Source organism: Phoenix dactylifera, chromosome 16 (genome assembly GCF_051530095.1).
Source record: "Phoenix dactylifera cultivar Ajwa chromosome 16, Ajwa_hap1_PhDact_Kaust_v1.1, whole genome shotgun sequence".
Classification (NCBI taxonomy): Eukaryota; Viridiplantae; Streptophyta; class Magnoliopsida; order Arecales; family Arecaceae; genus Phoenix; species Phoenix dactylifera.
In genome coordinates, this window is record NC_143205.1 from 21,923,214 (window position 1) to 21,946,873 (window position 23,660).

The following is a 23,660-nucleotide window of genomic DNA, read 5'->3' on the forward strand; positions in this document are numbered from 1 at the left end:
TTTGACCATCACATCAACTTTAGATATTAAAAATCTTAGGTATATATAGGACATGTATAAAATTTATTCATCTGATGGGTAGCAACACACGTATAATATGGACTTGAATTATTTATAAATTATTTTGCAATGATATGTCCATATATGTATGTTTGTGTATATGTAGAAGCACATAAATATATCATGTGTATACACACATCACTTGTATTTGCAAGAATTTAATAGTAAAAAGGATTTATTTTTTATCCACCACAAAAAAGAAAGGATTATGTTATAATTAAATAATTATTTTAAAAATTAATATAATTATCTTTTAAGAAATTAAGCTATAATATGCATGTACAGGTTTAATCGTTTCTTTTACCAATAAAATAACCATTTAGATGTTTAAATTAGACGATAGGTCAACCCATCTACAACATGAATATATTTTTGTCACACTGGCCCGTTTATCTTGGGTCAAGTTAGCATCAAGCCGACGAATTAGGTCATGGATCGTCCGCTCCTGCCCTTGCTTATTACCCCACGAGCATGATTTTTCTGCGGTGCGGTGCCTAGGCTGCACTACAAAGTGTTGTGCAACCTGAAAAAAATGGTTGCCAACTCATCTTTTTTTTACTCCAACTTACTAATTGATCTAAAGTCTACAATTCCAGGCCGCGCCGCAGAGTGTTGTGCAGCATAAAAAGGGTTACCAACTCAATCTTTCTTGCTCCTCTTTACTCATTGATTCAAAGTCCACAATCTCAACAAATTTCCTTCTTAAATATATATATATATTTGATCTTTATTGCTTTTTTTTTTTGCCTAGGCAAAAGGAGGAGGGAGAGAGGTGGAACTCCGCCTGCCCTCAATGCAAGTAGACGGAACGTCATACCCTCCCAACCTGTAGATTGCTCTACGTGTGAGTATATCACCCCAGCGCCATCTCAATACCGGCGGACCAGATGGCGACTTCACCGGACAGATCAGAGGAAGGGTATAGTGGTTCCCACATTTAATCGACGTTAGCATGTTTCGAACTTGAGCCATTTTGGTGGAATTTTAGTTTCATTCCAATCGTGCGACCACCTTGGCGGCGATCTTTATTGTTTTCTCCCAGGTGTGATGCTGAAAATGGACTCCATTTGAAATAGCTCGTAGTTAAACAAAATCAAAGTTATGAGAAGAAAATTTCAGTTTGGCTCCTTTGGATGGCCGCCATCACAAGATGGACGACCATCAATCAATACACTCCACGGGCAACTTCTGCTCCAACCCCAACCACTCTCGCTCGCTCCTTCTCATCCTCTCTCGGCTATGGGCTCGGCCACCCACTTTCCCACGCTCTGCTGCTATTCCCATCCGACGACGCCGCTCCTCCTCTCCTCCACCTCCTCGTCTCTTCCCATCGTCTCTTCCCGAACCCTAGCGTCTCGCCTCGCCCACGGCTCGATTCTCCGCCTGGGATTCGTCCCTCTCTCATCGTGGATCGGTCTGAAGCAGATCGGCATCTCATTCCGGCAAGTTTACGGCCAGAGAGGTAGCCTCCTTCTCCTTTTTCTTTCATTTATAGCTTTATTTCTGGCTTTATATAATTTTTGTGCGAAATCCTTGTTCTATCTAGAAAAAATGGGTATAGATTTTAAATATTAATTTATTGGCTGCTAAATATATTCATTCATTTACCGCTTTGCCTAGAATTGTGGGGAAATTTTCATTATTCCTTTTTTTTTTCGAAGTGATTGCCGTTACAGTGGAAATAAAGGAGCAGAAAACAGGATCATGTAGGAACTTATGTATCATAGTCTTAACAAAACAAGCTGCTTTACAAGTTCACAGAGCATGACTTCGAATTAGTGTCTGGATGTCTTATCTTCGATGTTCATGGGTAAGCAATCACATGCAGGATATATCAGGAACAAGCAGGACTGTAACTCGAGCCTCATAAAGCGTCGAGTGAATTTTCATGGAAACATGGGATTCTGTGTGTAAAAGAGTTTCTATAAGGTGAAGTTAAAGGTTTGGATAAACTGAAGTAGGAAAATGAATACAAAGTTGAAACATTGGAAAGGTTGCTCCGCCAACACCACATGAACTCCAATTCCACAAAACCATGATTCTCAGAGCTTTGCCAAACGCCTGTAAGCACCATTATCGTTATCAACAAAAATAGAACCTCACAAAAAAAGTTTTTAAGGAGAAATAAATGATGTCTTTGCGTAATTTCACAGAAACAAAAGAAAACTCAGCTGAGCGATAAGTAAAATAAGTATTTTTTTTTCTCATAGGGTGATGGACTATGTGATGTCTCCTTTGCAACAGTGCTAATTGCACCTTGATGTGCTGCTTTGTTATCATTTCATTGGCAGTCACATAGTACAGAGCCTTGACATTGCACACTAGAGCAACATCACCAAAGCTTAGCTTTTGAGAGTACTCAACTGTAAGTGAAGAGGCAAGAGTTGTGTAAGGATTCACAACTCTTACACAATGGCATGAATAGAGATTCATCATGCCACATGAAGTTGGAGTGGTCTTAGAAAAAGCCACACAATATGGTAAGAAGTAACAATTGCACAACTCTCCATTTCTCATTACATATAGATTACTAAGTTGTTTCTAATGTGCTGAACTTGTTCTTTCAATAACTGGGGGTAGAAATGGATGAGAAATTGTTATGGTACAATTGATTCAAATCTGAACCGGGAACTAGCTTAGGATACAACAATTTAGTCTCATAGTCAACTCATGCAGTTGACTGGATGGGTTGGAGGTTCCTTTCCAATTTAGGTTTGAGTTGGATCCCTTTTCAGATCAAGTTCCGGTTTTTTCTAAGACGTAGGAACAGCCAAGACATCAGGACTAATTTTATTGGTTTTGTATGAGTTTTTGCATGTCTGATCAGGTTGGTTCCTGTTCTAGGTTTAATATTTACTGTTTTCATTCCCACCTTGTTATAGTTTTTCTAACAGCCTGCGACTGATAAACGTCTCATGGTTTTGAATTTCAGCTATGAGTTGAACCAGATCAAGTTAGATATAGATCGAATCTGGTCCTACTCTAACCACTCACACCTCTATTAATAAGTTAATCTATGAATGTCAGGTGCCACAAGTATGTTATAATTACTCCAAAGTTATGAGAGGAATGTATTATGTTTTTGGGGATTAGGGATAAAAGATCATGAAAAATCAACTAGGATGGAACCCCTAATAACCCATTGAACCTTGATATTTTGAAGAAATGCCCCTGTTTGTGGAGTATCCTATCCACTACAACACTCTTTACACATGATGCACCTTATTCTTAACAAGGCCAGTTCTATGGTACTTTGCAAACACTAGTTTAAGTGGAAGTCGCTGGATTTTAAGTAGTTTAATGATTACACAACAGCTGTAAGGCCTAAAATTTGTAATAATTCAGGCGATATTACTTTGTTTTTTGTTTTCTCTTTGTATAAAAATGTTTTAACCATTACCATGTGTTTAGTTACCATATTTCATGCTAGTTAGTGATTGCTCTCTGAGATTAGTTTTTCTGAAATTGGTTCTTGTTGTTTGTATTTAGACTTTTTAGCTAATTTAAAAATACTTGTAGTTCACTTTCACTGTATCATTTACAAATATTCTCTTTGGTATGTAAAATTGCTGTATCATTTACAAATATTCTCTTTAATGTATAACTTTGGTGTTTTTCTGCATATTAAAACTTTCTGTGCCTAAGTTTTATACAATTTACTAGCTTTTATATATGTATGTATGTATCTATGTGTGTATGTGTATATTTCTATGCAATGAGAGTCCTACACATGAACATTTTCTCTTGAAACGTTTCTTGGTGCAGTCTAGCTGATATAGGGTGTGACTGATTTTTATTCTTCTTTCTGCTTCACTTGTTCTGTTTCATTCATTGACGTTTTCCGATGGGAGGAAGAGTTGTTAACACTTCCATGCTATTCCATCTTCTTGCTGATAATTGAGTTACTATTTTTTTTCGTCTTGTGTATACTACAATCCTTTACTTATAGCTGTCAGCTTTATGTCATGCCCTCATTACCTACCTTTTTTTTAAATTATCATACTTGTTGGATAATTTACTATCATATTTACTGATATATTTGATTCTTATTCTTCTCTGCTGCAGAAAAGAAGCGAAAATGTTGTGGTAAAATTGTTTATGCTTCTCTGTTTGGAGTTGGAGCTCCAGAAGCTCTGGTTATCGGAGTGGTGGCTTTGCTAGTCTTTGGTCCTAAAGGACTAGCCGAGGTAAGCTCCTTTCTTTGTAAAATAAAAGCTTATTTCCTAGACTAATGTTATGATGCATATAATTTCATCTAGACCATCATGCATGGACATAAAAATTTGTAGACCAATTAATGGTGCTAAAAGAAGAAGAGATTGATCTTTCTGCACTTAATTTACTAGCAAAACTGATTTTTAGCTATTTGAATAGCACCATGGTGGCGACAACAGTGGTATGGAGTCCAATAACTTGTTAGCATATGCAGTTTGGCTGAATAATTGCTACCGTGTCAGCTATAGCATGGTCCAAGTCTTAATATTGTAGTGAAAATATCTGATCTTATTCAACCTGAGGTAAATAGAGAATCTTTAATGAAGATGTAGAATCAAATGCAAGATCATTGATCAATAATTGAGCTTTAGAGTTCATAACCTTGGATATGCACAAATGGTGAAACATGTTCGAAGGCTAGCCTCTAACAGATGGGATGGAGCTTGTGCAGATGTCTAGTTTCAAGTTTGTGTTACGTTTCTTATATAGTTGATTTTTCAAAACTTTATAAGATGTTTGCCTTTTTCAGTTCCTTTCTTTCACTTATTCAGGAGTTTTTGATTTTTCAAATTTAAATTCCAGTCCTCATAATGCATCAATGTATATCACCCCTAACACTTTTGTTCATTGAGTAGCCCTTTTGTTCTTATCCTATTCAATCAGTTCACAATAAGATGACATTTTTTTTTGTTTTGAGTAAATTACTATATAAAGCTAAACATGAAAATACAATACTTTAGGTAGTTTATATGAAAGGAAAGAAAATTATGCTATGATGGACTGCATAAAAAAAGGATGTGCACTCTTAACTGCCTAATTATCCTTTCCTAATTATAATGAAATTCAAGGTTTATTTTTCTTTGGTCAAACCTATATATGCAGTCTTTTAAGCAAGTTGATTAAATGCAGGTAGCACGCAACTTGGGAAAGACTCTGCGTGCTTTCCAGCCAACAATAAGAGAGCTTCAGGTTGGTTAAAACTGCTCTTATTTTTCCTTATGCTTTTCGTTACTTGGCTTCCTTTGGAAATAGGATACTTTTACCGGCAAAAATGATAAGCTATGAAATGTCCAAAGAATGAAAACAGCTTTGTAGAAAATTAGACACTATAGCAACATTATCTTATGTGTAATTTGGGGACATATATCAGGTTGATGGTTCTTATGCTGCAGGAGGTGTCAAGGGAATTCAAGAGCACCCTTGAACGGGAGATAGGACTTGATGAAGTTGCATCTTCAACGAATTACAACATCAAACCGACTTCAAATGTCAATGAAAATCAACAAGCTGTAGTTGACCCAAGTAAGCAAAAAGATATTTTTTATGCTTAATATAGTAGAATGGATGGTAATCTTTTTAACTTTTAATTTATGCAAAAAAGATTGGGAAGGAATCGGTGTCTTAAATTTTCTTGAAAAAAGTCGCATCGTATGCTCTTTGGTTGCTGTGTACCACTTTTGAATTTTCGCTTGCTTCTTATATTCTAAATTTATTTGTTTTGTCTCTTTGAATTACACAAAGCTAGTTTATTTCTGCAGATGGAAAGCCTTCAGCTGGACCATACACCAGTGAAGAGCTTGTGAAAGTCACAGAAGACCAGCTGGCCGCATCTGCTACCAGACCTCAAACAGAGGCACCCACTTCTGAAGAACAACTACAAGGTAGGCCGCTACAATGATCACTTCATGCCACTGAATTGAAGCTCCTTATTTTGCCTTCAATTTTGTGTGTGTCATTCATCGATGTGATGACGATTAACATGTTATGCGACAGCAACATCATCAACTTCAGAAGTCACAGCTGCCAATTCCTCAGAAGTTCCAGCTTCTCCTGTTGCTCCAGAAGCTGCTGCTCAAGTACCTTCATCTGAGAAGGCAGAGAATGATAGATGATAATTTCTACATGAGCATGATCGTAGCAAGCGACTGGCCAAGGGGACAATAACTTTGTCCCTACTAGATACTGGAGCTAAAAGGTTAGGAATTTCTGGTGATCGAAGGGAATTTTGTTCTCCTTGTAAGCTTGTGTCTGTGATATTTGTATAATAAGATCGGAGATGGGCTTAGCACCGTTAATGGGTCAGAGAATTTTAAAGCTAGCAGTCTGGCTCATGTTGCTGGTTTCGGATATGTATCTACATCGTTTTCCCCCCTCAAGCAGCTAATAAAATGCGATTCTTTGACATTTTTAGGAGTCATCTTGGAAAATCTGAGTCATCTTGGAAATCTCAGTCATCTTTGAATTATAAGAAATTATGAGGAACCTATACTGCATCTATGAACATGCCAATGATGCCAAAGCGGCGCAGTAGGCTAAATATGGCATCAAGAAACGTACCGTGCCAAAATGTTATAAGAACCCATGAAAGCAAAAGATCGAAGGGCTGCAGTTTAGATTTTAACAAATGCCTCGTGTGAAAAAGTAGAAAAATGGGATTCGGTTTTATAGTTTTTATAATGTCTATCTTTCTATGATTTGATAACCCATATGGTATCACGAAGCAAACTCAAATCCTGTGTCTCCGACTGCTGTCAGGTTCCTGTGTGATGTACTGTCCATGATTTAATTCAGTGAGCACGAATTCATCCAGTGCAGCTGTGGCTCGGGAATCTTTTCAGACGTCTTTTAACACTTCTCACAAGATTTCAAGACTCACCCTAGCTCCACAATAAGAAACACATACAAATCTCTGCTTGCGAGGGCACATACTTTTGCAAAATTGTCCAGCGGTATGAGGGCTTCCTCCCCCCAAGAGATTGAATTAGAAAACAAAAGAGAAATTTATGACAGATTATAACCAAACACCAAATATATAAACAATTTCTATGGTTTGAAACATCTCATTTGATAATCGTAAACACATACTACGGCTCAACACATGCTAGAAGCTGTTGGGCAGATACTCATTTGTAATTCTTGCTGCTCCTGGGGAACTTATGAGACATAATCTCATGCAATGATGCGCGGAGCTGGCACAAGGCATTTCTTTTATAATATCAAAAATAAATGAGAATAAATATTGCATAGCCATGCATCACAGCTACAAGAGATTGACTGCTCAGTGAGACTCAAACTCATGATAATCAGCACCTGTTTGTGCACAACCGTTGAACCCAAAACCTTCAAAAATTCCATTTTCAGGCCCCCCATAACCACCATCTGGCCCTTTCAATCCCCCCATTGGGGAAGGAGCGTCTGGACCCAAAGCGTCCTGATAAAACCCAGAAAAGGGAATAGATGGGGCATTTTGTGGAGAATTTCCCACAGATCTTCGCTTATTAGAATTGCTATTAGACATCAGAGGTATGGGCTGCTGCAGCTGATTCTTTGGGGGAGGCGATTTGGGCCGCAAGCTTTCTATGTCTGGGGTTGTTTGGACGAGATGAGGAGCATCAGGTGGTGGATTCCGCCCCCCACCTCCTTGCCAAACTTTCCCCTCTTTGTCTGCAAAATTCCTCATATATGCCTGCAGTACAGTATTCTTGTCATCAGGATTACAGAACACAAACCTTACCTATGCAAGCAAAAAAATCAGAGAATTTGGTATCCAAAAGGAGGGGGTGAAGAAAAAAGAGCATGAAACATAGGGTAAGCAATTTCTTACCTCAGCATTAAAATTAGATGATGATAATCCCTTCCCTACTGTAAGCCAACCTGAACGAATATTATGGTCCTCACCAAACAGTTCAAGCCGCCTCCTGCCCAGAGAGAAATGCTCAACAATCCTATACAAATCATCGGGCTTTTTTGTTGAACCTGCAAAGTAAATGACAAAAAAAAAAGGTTATTTCCTTCAGAAATTTTGCTGGGAATCAAATATGTAAGTAGCCAAAGGAGGTACATAAAATAAAGATAATTTCTCACAGCTATGTTAAAGGGGAGCACGGATGGACAAATGGGGTCACAGTACAGGGAACCAACAGACATGGAGAATAACTAAAGAGGACATCTTCAAGAATCTGTAGAGATGGAATCTGTGTTTTGATTGTCGATAACAGTATTTACTCTGAAAACGTTTTTGACAGAACAAATATATTAAAATTCAAAATGGCGTAAAGGAGAGCACCAGATTGGTGTAGTCCCTCTTTGATAGCAACGTAGTTTTATCCAGAATACGAGGAAAACATCTGGAGCAAGGGAGGAGGGATTTGTTTGAATAAATTTATTTGACTAAAAATAATTCTGAATAAACAAATTTGACATTTTGGTAGAAAAATTTATCGGGGTGAAGAGGAAGAGAGAAAAGCTGCTTGTCAGCTTTTCCGATATCCCAAAAGCAGCATTCTTTAAACCTGCTTTATATTGTGCCAAAAAGGTTTGGATGAAATTGTGGTGAGGAATAATAGACAAGGGAGCCTCAAGAATGTTCAGGAGTAGACTAAGAATTTCCAAGCAGGTTTGGCACCAAACACCGAAGGCTGGATGTCCTACCGAATGTCTTGAGTGCCAGATTGACCCTCTTGAGTACCACCACAATAAGCATACAGATGAAGCTGAAGATCATCAAGATTCAAGACCAATGTGGAAGACAGAGAGGAAAATATTATCCAAAATCTAGAGTAATCAAAGAGTGGCAATTGTTGGAGAGTCAAAATGCAAATGGATAGCAATAAACTTCTGCCAGGATTGAGATTTCCTGACATAATTCATCCATTTTCCAGTTTGGCAAATAACCTGCTAAATGTACAAAAGCTTTCTTAGTAGGTTATTGCAGTCTAGTTGTTCATGGTTATGCGCAAAAACTAGGCCAGAATGACCCAATTAATGCAAGCGATTTGATCTGGAATCAAATCGTCAACACAGGCACATCAATACCCATAACCTGGAAAAAATATACAAATCTAAGAGAAGAGAGCACATGCGCCATTGCTTTTAAGAATGAATTTACCAAATGAAAATATCCATAGAAAATAAGAAAAAAAAGTTATAAATACCTTCTAACAACTTGTAAGTATGCCGTTTATAATAATAATGATGGTATTTTCTCTTCAATTTAGTGAATGGAATGTCCCACCAGAGATGAACAAAGATCCAAAAGTTGAACTAACAACATATAGACTCCAAAAGCAGAAAATACTAACCATAAGCAGGTTCTTCAGCTATTATCACATCTGTATCAATATTGGCATGAATGATATGCCCATCTGTGCTACGTCGAACAGTTCCCCTTATGCCCATCAAGCAATGTTCCTACCCAATACAAATGATTATTTTACTTAGCTGGCACTGCAAAGACAGCAGCTTAGGAAGAAGCTGAAACTTGAAATATCTAGATAAAGAATAAACTTGTTCACCAAAAGTTTACTAACCTTCGAGTGCTGAAACAATGTGCGAGAATCATGCCTCAATGCAGGAGTTGCATTTGTTTTGTTGGTTTTCACCCAACAAATATCCTCACATCTCCGAAATCCCCACTATATGCAAAACAAAAAACAAAAAAATAAATGATAACAGGTTATAACCCCCATAAAAATGGCCAATCACAGAATGATTGAAAATACACCATTATAATCAGCAGGATAACCATATCAGATAAATATATTCTCTTTTTTTCCCCTTTTCCCCCTGTAATGCAAATTGGAAGAATGAAACCGTTTGCGCAAAATTTTGCCACAATATCCCATAAAGTTTGAGGGCTAGTACTTTCCAACAGGCTATTGACAGAAACCTCCTGTTATCAACAAATCAATCACACTGCTCTCTCCCTTTCTAGAATTGGAACAAAAGTCGGGAAGAGTGTTGCAATAACTGCTAACAAGATCAAAACTGGATCTTCTAAGCAAGTATAGTAGAAGACTAAACTAAACTGACCTTCTTTAAACACTGACGGCCCTGTTCAAGTCCTGCACCATCACCAACCCAGAGGAAGATAAATGAAGGGGTGTCAGCTATTGCCTGATGCAACGAATAGAGAAGATTTAAGGATTGAGTAAAATCCAGTATATTGAGAGTTACTAGGTGCCAATAAAGATACTTATAGCAAGCATGCAAGAAATATCAAATCAAGACCAAGCATATTATTCTAATAAACACAAGTGATGAATAAAACTTACGAAAAACGCACCTCAATCTTCAAATTCACTATCTCTTCAAACGTCCAGTATTCCATGTGGTCAGTAACACCAGGAGCCCGATGAACATATTCTTCCCATGGAGGATCCACAAGAATAACGTCAAACTTTGTGCCAAAAAACTCAGGAGAGAGTGCATGCTCACGGAGGTCACACTTATAGTACATGGGTGGGCAAGCAGACTTTGCAACAATTTCATCTTTCTTCTGGATTAGTTCCCTCAGCTTTGGATAGTCTTCCACAACACTAGTGAGCTCCAGCTCTCTGATGAAATTCTGTGGTCTCATACCAGTGTCAACAAAATTTTGAGAGTAATCATTCTGCTCTCCCCTTGAAGGACCTTTGGAAGGCCCACTGTTTCTCTGTGGACCCCAACCGCTAGGTGCTTTATCATGTGGCATCCCGCGGCCACCTGGTCCCATTGCATTAGGACCAGGACCAGTTGTGTTAGAAGGAACTCCTCTTCCAGGGCCTGGTTGATTGAAGTACATGCCATGATTAGGGCTACTTCCCATATTAGGTGGAAACCTAGGTCCACCAGGCCCAAGAGGAGGAATTGGAGGAAGACTGGGAGGGACAGCTAGCATGTTCATATCAACACCTCGAGCTCCAGGCCAAATGAGAGGTCCTGGAAATGGGGAACCGAAAATTGGTGGGCCAGGTAAGTGTGGCATATTCGGCCCAATTGACTGCATTGGTCCAGGTGGCAAGCCGAGATGACCAAATGAAGGGCCCATCATAGATATTGAAATTGCATCACGTTGAGCATCCCTCCCAGTTAGCCTTCCTCTTCCTCCTCTTGCAGGTCTGCCCCCTTTTGATCCTTGTTGGGGAGGCCTATTAACAGAACCTGATCCCTGAATATTCCCAAATGGATATTGTGAATCATTACTTTGGCTCAGTCCTGGATGATTATAATTTTTGTCCTCGTGCCCTCGTCCTTCTCCGGCATAAGAATCAAGAGAATTCCTTGTGGACCTCTGATCCACAGGTGAACCATGATCTTGGTACCTTTCCTGTAATTCATCTCCATAACCATATGCTGTTTTACCCTTTTTCTCAGGTGGATATTCCCATGTTCCATCATTTACTCCGGAAGTGAAATCCTGCTGTGGACCCACTTCTGCTCTCCTCCCAGAATATATGGAAGAAGGTTCCTCTTTTCCAAAGTCAAGATTCTTGTTGGGTCTTATCTCTATTGAATCAGAACTCTCATAAGCATTCCTGGAGGTTGATGACGCTTTTACGCCGTCAGACCTGATTCTAAAATCTTTTCTATAGCCAGGTTTGCTGTGAAGATTTTCACCATCCACCATTTCTTGTTCATGCCATTGCGACTCCCACTCCTTGACATGACCAAAATCATTTTCCCTATCTTTGGAATCTTGCCTAGTCTGATTTCTCTTCCAGTGGTCTTTTGAACCTTCCCAGTCTCTATTTTTGTCATTCCAGCTCCTGTCTTTTCCCTTGGAAGACCTATCATCCTTATACCCCTCTCTTTCCCATTCTCTACTCTTAAGTCCAATGTTTCTTTCATTGTCAGATTCTGAATAGCCTCGGTCATGGTCATCCTGCTCCCTATGATGCCTTCCGCTTCTCTCAGGGGTTCGAGACCTTTTACTATGTCTAACTTCCCTCCCAATTTTATCTCTCATCTCTTCATCCCTGGCAACAGACCTTTCCCGGATTTGAACTTCATCACGACTGCCATATGCCGAGTCTTGCTGTTGTCTATATTTCTCAGATTTCTCCTCATGTGGCTTGCCACTATACTTGTAGGCATCCTCATTTCCTGCCACCTCGCTTGATCTTTCCCGCCCCCTTCTCCATTTATCATCTTCACAAATATCCAGTCTAGCTTCATGAGGTGCAGAGACTGGCATAATATCTTCATCTTGAGCAACCAATCGGCCTCTACTTCTACTGGGTTCTCCATCTACTCTTTTCTCTTCCCTAGTACTGGACCTGAAACCCTTATCAGCACTAGAATCCACAACCTTACTTTTGGAGTCGCTTAATTCATTTCCATAATCCTGCATTCGATCCCTAACAGACCCCTGCTTACTATGGTCAACAGCTTTCCCACCCTTTGAATCTGATTTCTCCATGCGACTGCTATCAGAAGGTTTCATGCTTGATTTTCTACAAGAATGCTTCTCATTCTCTTCATTCCTGCTCTTCCTAATGCTATCTGATTCTCTCTCCCGGTACCCTTCACTCAATCTCTTTTCACTTCTCTCTTCTGGATTCCTTCTTGAAATCTTGGTATGTGATTCTCTTTTTGTGTCATACTCACATTCATCTCCACTGCTTGAGCTACTTGACTTCTTCCTAGCATCATTCCTATCTCCAGAGCTTTTTCTTCTTCCGCTATCCCGTTTCTGAGCTTCTTCTACGCTACTGTGCTTCTGTGACTTGCTTGACCGATGCTTCCTCTCATCAGTGCTTTCCCAGTCTTCATTTTCTTCAGTTTTGCTGGACCTAACATCCATGCTTTCAGCTGCATTCTGCTTCATGTTACCCCAACTGAAGTTCAGTGCATAAACTGCACAAAACAACAATTAATTGCGACTGGTTACAGCCCTAATAACTGTCAGTTCGCAAATAACAAAATTTTCCCAGTAGGTAAACCCCATCCCGTTGCCACAATAAAATTAAGAAAACAAACTGAATCAAAATGGCAGAATGCATGTGGCAAAGATCCAAAAATCATGATGCAAGAACGCCTTGGTGGGGGGGGGGGGGGGGCCTCCATCTTCTATACTGCAATTTTTACGATTTTAATTACTTGACAGGCAGGTTCCCTATCATCAGATCCTTAAGCCACTTTTTTTTTCCCTGATTTAATGGGTAATTTTTGTCTTATTTTCCTATTTTTATTTTGATTTCCTAGATTAGCGGGGTGGTTGAAAACAGGATATTTGTAATTAAAATTGAGGGTTTCCCATGTAAGAGGCGAAGTTAAATATGTATCTTTCTATATATATTCTTCCTCTCGGAAAAAATCGTTTGCATCAAAGATCCGCAAAGAAGCGATCCAAAGCCGAACCCGACCTTGGAGCTTATTGCTATAACTAAAGTTAGGGTTAGGGTTTAGGCTTCTTCTCAGAGACACCTGGCCTTAAATAGAGAGAAGATCGGTGGAAACCCTAGGTGTTAACACAACCTAATAGACGCGCAAAGAACGCGGCTTCTTGGGCGATGGAGATGGTGATGGCGGAAGGTGGAGTTGGGGTATGAAGACGAAGGGGTTGCGGCCGGATGCGATTGAGGGTGGTGGAAAGGACGGAGGTGGGGCGGCGGCAGTGGTGGAGGTGGAGAAGGGCGGCTGCGACGCCGCCGTAGGAGGGGTGAGGGAGGACACAAAGCGAGCAGAGAGAGAGAGAGAGAGAGAGAGAGAGAGAGAGAGAGAGAGAGAGGGAAAAGATATAACTTACAAGGGCAGTCGGTGGCTGTTGGCTGCCTCTCCTCGCGGAGGTGGACGGGGAAAGGGCCTGGAGGCGGAGGCGGAGGCGGAGGTGGAGGCGGCGACCTGGGTCTCCGATTTCAATGGGGGTGCGGGACTCGGGAGAGGGAGGGAGGGATCGCTTCGCTCCTCAGCCCCTCCGTGAGGGTGGAGCTAAAAAATAAGGTAAAAATACCGGGTCAACGTCGTGGAGGATTCGGCGACACCCAGTCATGATCTCAGATTGCGCTGCAACATCTTGGGTTAGGTCCGACCCAAGCCGAACCAGATCCACCGGAAAAAGCTTGCTTTATTATTTAAACCTTTTTTGTTTCTACTTAGAAGTCTGCTTGTTGACGCTTTGCGTCAGTTCGGCCCAACACGAGCCCACCTCCAAACTCGAAAATTTGGCTATCCATCTCTCCTTCACATTCAAGGCCTCAAGGGTTCCATACCCTCTTTAGCAAGCTAACATGTTTAGTTTTTGGAACCTTTTTCGTTTAGTTTCTGGTTCTTCTTGGCACCTTTCTTGGGCTTTTATCCCTTTTCTTTTACTTAATGAACCGGATGGAACTGGATTCCTCTCTTTCTCTCAAAAGGTCAAAAGGACTTCACTTTAATAAAATGGAAGTAGACTCTTGCTTAGCCGCTTATAACAAATCAAACAGGCTACATGCTGGAAAACACATCTAAGATATATGTGCGTGTATATATATATATAACACATCTGCCATGTAAGATAGGTGATGAGAGGAAGCATGAACAGTTACGGTCCCATTTGATTTGTTTTCTTTTTTTTTTTTTTCCTCTAATTAGATTATTTTTCTCCTCCAGCCAGATTTGAATGCACGCAAAAGTGGAAAACAGACCATCCGAAGCCTCACGAATCGGATGCACGGGTTCAGCTGATGCACGCCGGAAGAGGCACCAATTGCCGTGATTTGTTTCATCTTACAGATAAATCATCAAATTCTACCAGTCATTTTAGCCAAATCAACTGTTTCTATAATTCTTCTCCAGGACCTCTTAGCAAGGTTAAAGAAAATGCGCATGAAATGGCATGGGAGTTTTGCATACGTGATGCACATGGATTCCTCTCCCTCTTTCGATTCCACGCAAAAAAATAATTTGAAGCACCGCATCGACCCCTTTTTTTTTTTTTTTTGGTAAAATGGATGATTCATACCATTCCAGTATGGATACATCTAATAAGATAAAAAAACATCACTTTCCGGAACGCTCTAGACAACACTTCTTTTCCAACCCCCAGAACATTTCTAAAGTGCTTAACTACACACGAAGCCACCCAGTCTATAGCACTGCTTACCTCTCTGAATATATGCTTGGCCTGAAAGATCATATCGCCACTCGTCATAGCCTAAATATTCCAAAGTAAGAGATGATTCCCTCCACCACCGACCTTCACTTTAAACTGTTAAGAACCTCAACGCGTCCTTAAAATAATTGATCAGACAAATAGGTGACATACACAACATAATAAATAAAACAAAGTTACTTGCCTACCAAGAGAACAGAAAAGTTACTGAAATAACTTAAAAGGAAAGATGATAGGATTGATAACTAAATGACTAATCGAGATATTTTTGTGATTCCAACTGCAAAAGTTTAAACAAAAAAGAAAACTACAGTACCAAACTATTTCATTTACTATGACAAAACAAAAGTTACCTGCTCGCTTCTGAATCTTCTGCAATGAATCAATCACCTATTTAATTTACAACACCCATCTGACTCTATAAGAAATAGTAACATGATTGCAGCATAAGCCAACTGGGACTGGATTATTTACTTTTTAAATACACAACTTTCTGATATTTCCATATTTACAATACTACTTAAGAGTTCATGTCAACACAGAGAATGCGCCAACACCAATGTGAAAAGCCAATCACATCTAACAGTCCTGGCACTCTTACCAGAGGCACAGTGGTAATTTACATTCCCAGACCTCCCTGCAAACCCTTGGCCCTCTTCACCGCATTACCATTCTTCGTCAACATCATTATCATCATCGGCAAAAATCTCAAAGGTGGAATACAGCATCACCACAGATCAGTGGATTGCGTTGATGTTCACCGACCAGAATGCCTTTAAACTGGCTAATTGATCCCAGTGTCCAGCTAATACCCTGTTGCATCAACAAGTTGTCGAGACTAAATAAGAATCAACTTCAAAAGAAATGGCAGTCACATAAGACAGTGGTAAGAACTTGTATTCACCATTTACTGTAGCAACAGTGCATACTGATTTGGGACAGATCAGATTTGCTCTTTTCTTAAAATAAAAGAGCATGCCAACAGCAGATGAATAGTTAGGGACATGTAAAAGATTGAAACAAGTAACACACCCACAAAACAAACAGAAAACAATACATAATTCGCAAAACTTTGAGTTATTCACCATCAATTTATGGCAAATGCTGGTTTAGTAGAAACAACCAGATCAAAAAGCAGTTCATTATCCTTAGATCAATTAAGTAATTTATTTATTTGGTTAAATGTTTAAAAAACAAAACTCACAATCACAAGCTGGTATTACATAACCAATGATAATTCAAAAAAACCTGCCATGCCCATGCATACCAAATTTGAGCACATAGTTTATGAAATCTAGCATGAAAATCAAGCCAGCAAACCCTCAAATTTGATAACTGACGGTGCTATATTGACATGCATGGACCCACACACTTGTCAACTGCAACCCAGATAATAACTTGCAAAAGATGTTAAAATAAAGATCAGGCAGCCTTCCTGTAATCAAGACAAAGTTTGTGAAGCAAGTTCTGAACAGTATAGAGATAAGGTTGCAGAGCATGATAGGCACTAAAGAATAGCAATACGCCAACAACAACGCAATGAACATAAAACTCACCAATTATAATGCCCTACATATTTTGCACCTTTCCTGTAAGCATCTCTAGCAGCCTCTAAACCACACAAAATACAGTACATATTCTGCTTTTGTAACAAATATGAATAATACCAGAATTTCCTCTTGAAGATTAGGTGGCCATAAATATCCATAGATTTGACCTACTTAATAGATACAGCGCACATAGGTTCGAAGAACAGAGGCGAGCACTAAGGAAAATAATTTTGCAGGTGATTGACTTACCACCATCTAGCATAAACTACCAGTGTCATGACCGATCGATTTAAAAAGAGAATTGAATCATAAAATTATATAAGATGGATCAACATGACGCATTTGCAGGCTATTATTTATTTTTCCAAAAGGGAATGCTTATAAGATACATGAAAATTAAAAGTAAAAATTTTCACATATCTTGCAATAAAAAGCTACGATATTTTTTGATGCCGATAAGCTACATACAAATCATACGACCAAGGTTATGAAAAGCACTCAAGCAGCTTCTAGGTATCTATATATGGAAAATTTTACATCATTTATTGACAAGAAAAGCTAACGAAAGAAAAGGAGCAAATTTTTACCAAGCAGATCACCAAATAATCCAAGTGACAAGCATATGACCCAATAATAAAACTTTAAGCAACAACTGAATTATCGGTATATAATTATAAGCATAAGAGGAAGTCTGCAACAAATAAAAGAAAAATAAAAGGCATGTTACAGATAGAATTTGCAAATACTTTTAAGAAATGAGTAAAATATGAAAGAAGATAAGGGCAACATTTGTACCAAACAGACACTCAAATTTGAATGTCAATGTGATGATACAATTAAATCCCACATAAAAGAATAGATGCTATATACATCTTGGCAACTCCTAACATCAGGTGAAATCAAAAGGCAGAAATAAAACATAGAAATTGCAAGAGGATAAAAGGGGAATTACAGGCATCCATATGAGACATGTCAAACCTCAGATGTGTTGACAGTATTTGCCTTTGAGTCCATCAGTATATATCATGCAATGAGGAAGTCACATTTAGATACTTGTAGAATAATCAGTTACATTATTCGAGAGGACAGAAAGGGAAGAAGAGTTACAAGCCCTTGAGTTCACCAGCCACCAGATAGTTAGGAGTTCCAAAACAATTCAACAATAATGCTAAGTGTTCGGTGAAGACCACAATATATACTCTACTTAAGCAACTTAAAAAAGTGCCCTAAGTGTTCAGATGGGCATTTGAGTCACGATCATATAATGCATCATGAACAAAGACTATCAGAACTCAAGTGCTTTAGTCATGCTAGATAAGGTTATATCACAACCATATGAATCAAGCAAATATAATGATATTTTGTATTCATTCTATCATTTTTTACTCTATAAAAACCATCGACAACCACCAAGCTCTCATTTTCTTCTTGAGAATCTTGTGTTGGGAGGAAAAGTTGTGACATGTCTGATTAAACTATTGTCATAAATTTACCCAAGATTCATAAACTCCTCAGTTATTTTCTTTCCATTCACGCACAAGAACAGATCAAATTAGGTAGCCTTGAGGCCCTTGACCATCTTCCTTCCTTAGGTTTTTTCCTGGGCCACACTCTAGACCATCAGATTCCTCGCAACAAAGCCTACACAACTCAATGCGGCACTTATATATGACACATGATTAAAGGGCATTAGTGTTTCTAAAAGAAATTTTAGGCTTATGTAACAAAAAGAAAAGGTGTTTGAATGACTACAAAGGGATGGTCAAAGAACACGAGGATAAAAGAGCATTTCAAGCTGAAGAGGCAATAGTTAAATTATTTAGCATATCATAGCATAAATTCTTGAAACAGAAGCCAACATACCATATTGTTGGTGCTAAACTGTAATTTAAGTTGCTGACTCTGCAACTTTTCTCTCTGCCAACGCTGCCCCAAAATCACAAGCCCCATTAAAGCAGCAGCCAGAAAGACAGACCAAAATGTGTTCCCTTCCTTCGCATGATGATACAAAAGTACTGCCTTCCTCTTCCACCATGCTTCGCATGGAAGGCAAGATGCATCATTTTTGTTTTCTTCATTCCACTCTGAAGCATTTGTAAAATCTGAACGAGAATCTGAATTTTGGCAAGAAGAATCATTTTGCTCGGCAATTTCAGGGTTCTCACTACATAGAATTGAGCTGCTTATATCTGATTCAGCATGGTAAGCATTAAATATGACCGATTCTTCACCACCCAAGCTTAACCGTTGCAATCCCTTGCCTTCCCCAAACTCCATATCACCAACAGAGAGACCCTTTCCATTATCAAAGAACTGAATTCCATGAAGGCTGTCATCAGATTTACTCTTGCAACTTTCTTCATAGGTAATTGTGGGTCCATTATCATCCTTCTCAATAAGGCTTGCATCTTGGCCCCTGAATTTATTGTGAATTTCAATGCACTCAGGTTCTACTGGAAGATTCTCGGTCTTTCTAGGTGGGAAAATAAAGTGTCTGGACATGAACATTATGTCAGGAAATCCTTGCTCATTTTTGTTGAAGTCCTCATCTAAATTCTCATCAGTGAGCTCAAGTGGTTTTGAACCAGGTGCAGCAGCATATGTGGATGCTGTGAGAGAAACAACCTCCCAGTCAGTTTCATGGGCCGAATTCTCCACACCCTCTATCTCATTGTCTGCCATTTCCCAAAACCTAAACAGAAAACTTAGGCAAATTGGAATCAGACTTACAAAATACCGACAAGGTGAAATAAATGATTATATGCTTATCAAACTCAGGTAGAAAGAGATGAACACTTCATGGGTGCATCTTTTTCAACTGACCAAAATTTATAAAGCATATTTCGTTTACAAGCATAAAAATTTGGCAACCCAATCAAGCAAGAAATTATCAGCAAAAAACATCAGATCATAAAGACTATCATATATCAGAGGTGAGACAATAAATGAAAAATTCCTGAAATGAGACAACTTTAAGAACTATCTGGTCTTAAACTTGAAAACAAAATAAGGAATTTCCATGAACTTCTTTTCGTCCAAAAGGAAGAAATCAAATAAGGAACTTGACTACAGCAATCAAAAAGCAGCAACAAATGAATTTGCCATCTAACTTTTTGATGACCACGCAGTCACATCCCACAAACTAAAATATCATATTGCCCTAGTACTTATAAAATGATAAAATAAACTACCAATAAAATATACTTACCCCATCAAATTGGCTAATATAAAGCAACAACTAAGCAATTCCTTTCCTACCAGGTCTGGTCTCCATTTTGGACTCAGTTTTGATTTGCCCTGCTCTAAGGTGTTTGTTCTTGCTTTGTTTATTTGGGTTGCATGGGTTTTTGGATGTAATTAGCCACGGGATGCACTTTCTTTTACCATCTTTTATTTTCTTAAGAAACAAAAAGATGGACAAAGCATGAAGGAGAAAATGATGTATACATATATAAACAGCCCCCCCCCCCCCCCCCCCCCGGGCGGCGCAAAAAAAAAAAAAAAATGCTAAACTGCTACCCAAAATTTAACATGGCAGACTTGTCCGAGATTACACCTTGACAAGCGGAAGATTGAGCTTCCATATAAAAGCTCTCAAAAGTGAAAGACACAAAGAATAATACATATAAATTCTCGGAGCGCGAAATCACAGAATTATAGATGTGCAAAGGACAGGCTATCTTCCGTAAGAATTATGGAGATAGAATTAAAGAACAAAAAGCTAATCGATCATCTTTTCTGCATATAGAAATCCACATCTCTATTAAAAACAACCTGCTAAGATACCTTCACGCAGATCAAATTCTAGTTATCCGCTCCAAACAAATTAAGCAGTCAAAGTCGCCAAAAGAAGGTATCCAAACAGTCAAAAACAGGAAGATTTCATCTTGTCGCCAAAACAAGAACGACCAAACCCTAAATTATACGACAGAGAACCTAGGAAAGAAAAATCTTAATATAGAGAACATCCGTCCAAATCCGTCAAATCGAATCCAGGAACGTTCAGAGTACCTCCGACAGAAAACCTCTGCGTGTCGGCAAGAAAAATGGGTGGGAGATGGAAGACGAAGAAGGGTTTCCCCTCCAATCCCCGGGGCGAAAAATTACAGTCGAGCAAACCTATGCAACTCCCAATTAGGAGTGGCAACCGCTACGGTACCCCTAAATTTTTTTCCTGTCCTTATCTCAGGAAAATTCTGCCATGGACCAGTTCTAAATTTGATTAACAATTTATTTAAACATTTTAAATTTAATTTATTAAAAATGATAAATTTATCAGATATTCATTAATTTTTTCGATCATATTTCCGACTCGGAATTATAAAAAAAAAATATGAAGTAAAAATAGATATAAATAATTTGATAAATAATTTAAATATAAATGAGTTTTGTAATTTAGTGGTGAAGGTAGGAGTTAGATATTTTTAAAATTTAAGATTCAAATCGCTTCATGATATATATATATATTTATAATATATATATATATATATATATATATATATATGTTTGTAAAATTATATATATTATAATTAGAATTAGATAGTGGGTATTTGAGAGACAAATTTTAAGTCTATCCTAAATCTAACAATTTTAAATTTTAAATTTGTTCTAAATTATAGAATATTTTGCTGAAAAATATTCTGTTAAAATTTGAGACGGTCAGATATTCCGAAAATCCTGTCCGACTATCATTCCTGCAAGGATGATACAAGGTTTAATTTAGTCAGTACGAAAGAAAAAATAAATAAATAAAAGACGGGGCTCTATCTTTCTCCATGGGCCATACTCATGAATATTGCCGGTTGCATACTTTATTTATTTATTTATTTATTTAGGTTGGAGTGCTCTGCTGCCAGCATGGTTGAAATTGGATCTTTCCAATTGATGAAAATGAAAAGAAAATGATTGTAAAGCGATAGTCAAATCCAATTAACTCAAGTTTTGAAAAGATTTGTTAGCCAAAACGCAAATCCTGTAATTAGAAGTTTACGATGATGACATTTTAGTAATAGAGATCTTCTGAGGATTAAACACCAATTAAAACTCCTTTTAAGTTGCTTAATTGCCGTAAGTGAGTGCGACGGGCTCATAATGTTAGCCCAATCTAATCTCACTTTACCGAATTAGTAGTTGAACAAACTTAATGGCGTGGTCTTCTGTGATCTCGTCTTCTCAACCACCAAGTATGGCGATGCTGTTATAATACTTGGTGGTTGGTAAGTAGATATCCGTTTTGTTGTGGATCAACTTTTTATGTTAATTTACTTGACTATATAAAAAGATCGTAGGAAAATTATTTGAAGTGTCGTGTAATTTTTCATATATAAGTCATAAATAGTCTCGTCACAATGATGGGATCCGTTAACTACCCCACACATACTTTTCCTGGGCCCAAGAGTAGATGCCACCACGACGAGGCTCTTAAATTTTTAACGGAAATGAGAAGGGAACTAGGGGTGCCTAATCTTCTTTATATAAAAAAATCAAGAAATGAGCTATTTTGAGTTATTATGTTTGTTTTATTCGGTGGTCCTTATATTAAAATCTTTTACCACAATAAAAAAAAATAAATTATCGTTTCGTTCGGACTTCAAGTCCTCACTTCACTTGTTTATCAAGGGTTATTTTCCTAACTTAAATAAGGATTCTTTTTCTAGAGAAAATCGTCTTAGAAAGCTCTTTTTTATTGGTAAATAGAATCATGTCTATTTTTCTTCAAAAAATGGATTCTATCACATTTTTGTTAATAACTTTTAACATATAATGATCTCCGAACACGTATTACCTAATAAGAAAGCTCCTCTTTTTTTTTTTTTTTTTTTTTTTTGCTAAAGAAAAGGGGTAGGGGGGAGGAAGGGACAAGCCCACCCCCGCGTAGCAGCCCCCAACTGGGCCCCCGCCCCGCCAGGAGAATGTTCGATGCGGGCAGAAATGGCCGTGTGTTGGGCACCCCGACCGGTTTTACTCATACCCTCCCCACCCGTGGGCCCGGCTCAGCTACTCCTCTGAGCTCTGGCTCGAGTCCCACGTGTGAGTACGTCACACCCGGCACCACCTCGGCTACTAGCGGTTCAAGAGCGGTCCTACACCACAAGTCCAAGCAGTGGCCAAAGTAGTAAGCTCCGGTCCACAATTTAATCGTCGCCGCAGCGATTCGAACTTGGGACCTTGTGGTTAGAATTGCTGCCCAGTACCACTAGGCTACCACCTTGGTGGCAAGAAAGCTCCTTTTAGCTGAAGTAGTTCCACACCAGGTCTGGGGGCTTAGACTAGCGGAGGCAATATTAGTATTAGATCGGGGTAACCTGAACTTGACATCCCAAAAGCTCTTGTAACTTGGGAAAGAGGACCACCTTCGGTTAGATTAACTTTTTCCTTCTAAGACTCAAGACCTGCGGATTCCCTCAAGCAGTGGTGCGTACAAGAAGGCGGAGGATTGAGACCATCCTTTGCCTGTTCTCTCAGTCAGGAATTTCATTCCTTGCAAGTATATAATTTTTAAGAGTGAGAGTATCTTGACGGCATTCATTTGATTATGAGTTCATTGAATAAAAGAACATTTCGAAAGGAAAAAAGAGACTATGCTTGCTAAGCGTCTCTTGCTCTTTAGAGATAACTTACCTTATAGGCTTAGACCTGCAATCCCGAAAAAACGCCCTAATAAGACTTTCTTCTAGTAGTGATCTCAGTGAGGTAATCCACAAGTCTATAAAAAAAAAAAAAATCTAAAAATGACATACAAACTTTTATCTAAGATTTGTCGTATTGATCGATTGCTAGAACATGCCGACTGTACTATATTACATCAATATGCGGTACACAAAACTTACTAACATCGAAGTAGAAACTGTATCGAGTATATCCATGCTATAATAGAATGATATCAGTATAGAATTAGTACCAAGCCAGTAAAATTTGCTTTTGATAAAACAAATCCTGTTTGACCCATCATATCATCTTCATTTAAATGAAGAATCATCTAG

The 23,660-nt window shown here is 38.6% G+C and overlaps 3 protein-coding genes across 8 annotated transcripts; 1 reads left to right on the forward strand and 2 right to left on the reverse strand.

Moving 5' to 3' along the window:
• Window positions 1-1,187: 1,187 nt before the first annotated feature.
• On the forward strand, window positions 1,188-6,459 carry LOC103705486 (sec-independent protein translocase protein TATB, chloroplastic-like). Its single transcript, XM_008789210.6, has 6 exons — window positions 1,188-1,522; window positions 4,126-4,247; window positions 5,185-5,244; window positions 5,448-5,577; window positions 5,814-5,936; window positions 6,049-6,459. The coding sequence occupies exons 1-6, from the start codon at window positions 1,300-1,302 to the stop codon at window positions 6,165-6,167; spliced, it is 777 nt and encodes a 258-aa protein (XP_008787432.2). The 5' UTR covers window positions 1,188-1,299; the 3' UTR covers window positions 6,168-6,459.
• A 610-nt stretch (window positions 6,460-7,069) lies between these two features.
• Window positions 7,070-13,999, reverse strand: LOC103705484 (uncharacterized). 2 transcript variants are annotated; one of them, XM_039115206.3, is made up of 7 exons: window positions 13,784-13,999; window positions 10,340-12,891; window positions 10,087-10,170; window positions 9,585-9,689; window positions 9,357-9,465; window positions 7,880-8,031; window positions 7,070-7,741 (listed from the first exon to the last, which is right to left on the reverse strand). In XM_039115206.3, the coding sequence occupies exons 2-7, from the start codon at window positions 12,860-12,862 to the stop codon at window positions 7,334-7,336; spliced, it is 3,381 nt and encodes a 1,126-aa protein (XP_038971134.2). In that variant the 5' UTR covers window positions 12,863-12,891; window positions 13,784-13,999; the 3' UTR covers window positions 7,070-7,333. The 2 variants fall into 2 exon arrangements, with proteins under 2 accessions (XP_038971134.2, XP_088569060.2); XM_088712934.2 differs by having other exon boundaries at window positions 10,340-12,917; window positions 13,784-13,955.
• A 1,567-nt stretch (window positions 14,000-15,566) lies between these two features.
• LOC103705483 (ATG8-interacting protein 1-like) lies at window positions 15,567-20,885 on the reverse strand. 5 transcript variants are annotated; one of them, XM_088712935.2, is made up of 3 exons: window positions 20,689-20,885; window positions 18,541-19,369; window positions 15,567-15,940 (listed from the first exon to the last, which is right to left on the reverse strand). In XM_088712935.2, exons 2-3 carry the CDS (start codon window positions 19,357-19,359, stop codon window positions 15,836-15,838), a joined length of 924 nt encoding a protein of 307 aa, XP_088569061.2. In that variant the 5' UTR covers window positions 19,360-19,369; window positions 20,689-20,885; the 3' UTR covers window positions 15,567-15,835. The 5 variants fall into 5 exon arrangements, with proteins under 5 accessions (XP_088569061.2, XP_088569062.2, XP_088569063.2 ...); XM_088712936.2 differs by having other exon boundaries at window positions 18,541-19,381; window positions 20,689-20,828; XM_088712937.2 differs by having other exon boundaries at window positions 20,464-20,713.
• Between the last annotated feature and the right edge of the window lie 2,775 nt (window positions 20,886-23,660).

Coding starts and splice junctions, on each gene's coding strand:
- LOC103705486 (XM_008789210.6), top strand. CDS start 1,300: ATGGGCTCGGCCACCCACTTTCCCACGCTCTGCTGCTATTCCCATCCG. Junction 4,248..5,184: donor GTCCTAAAGGACTAGCCGAG/GTAAGCTCCTTT, acceptor GATTAAATGCAG/GTAGCACGCAACTTGGGAAA. Junction 5,937..6,048: donor TTCTGAAGAACAACTACAAG/GTAGGCCGCTAC, acceptor GTTATGCGACAG/CAACATCATCAACTTCAGAA.
- LOC103705484 (XM_039115206.3), bottom strand. CDS start 12,862: ATGAAGCAGAATGCAGCTGAAAGCATGGATGTTAGGTCCAGCAAAACT. Junction 9,466..9,584: donor CATTGTTTCAGCACTCGAAG/GTTAGTAAACTT, acceptor TGTATTGGGTAG/GAACATTGCTTGATGGGCAT. Junction 8,032..9,356: donor AGCTGAAGAACCTGCTTATG/GTTAGTATTTTC, acceptor TTTACTTTGCAG/GTTCAACAAAAAAGCCCGAT.
- LOC103705483 (XM_088712935.2), bottom strand. CDS start 19,359: ATGGCAGACAATGAGATAGAGGGTGTGGAGAATTCGGCCCATGAAACT. Junction 15,941..18,540: donor AGTTTAGCACCAACAATATG/GTATGTTGGCTT, acceptor TTGATGCAACAG/GGTATTAGCTGGACACTGGG.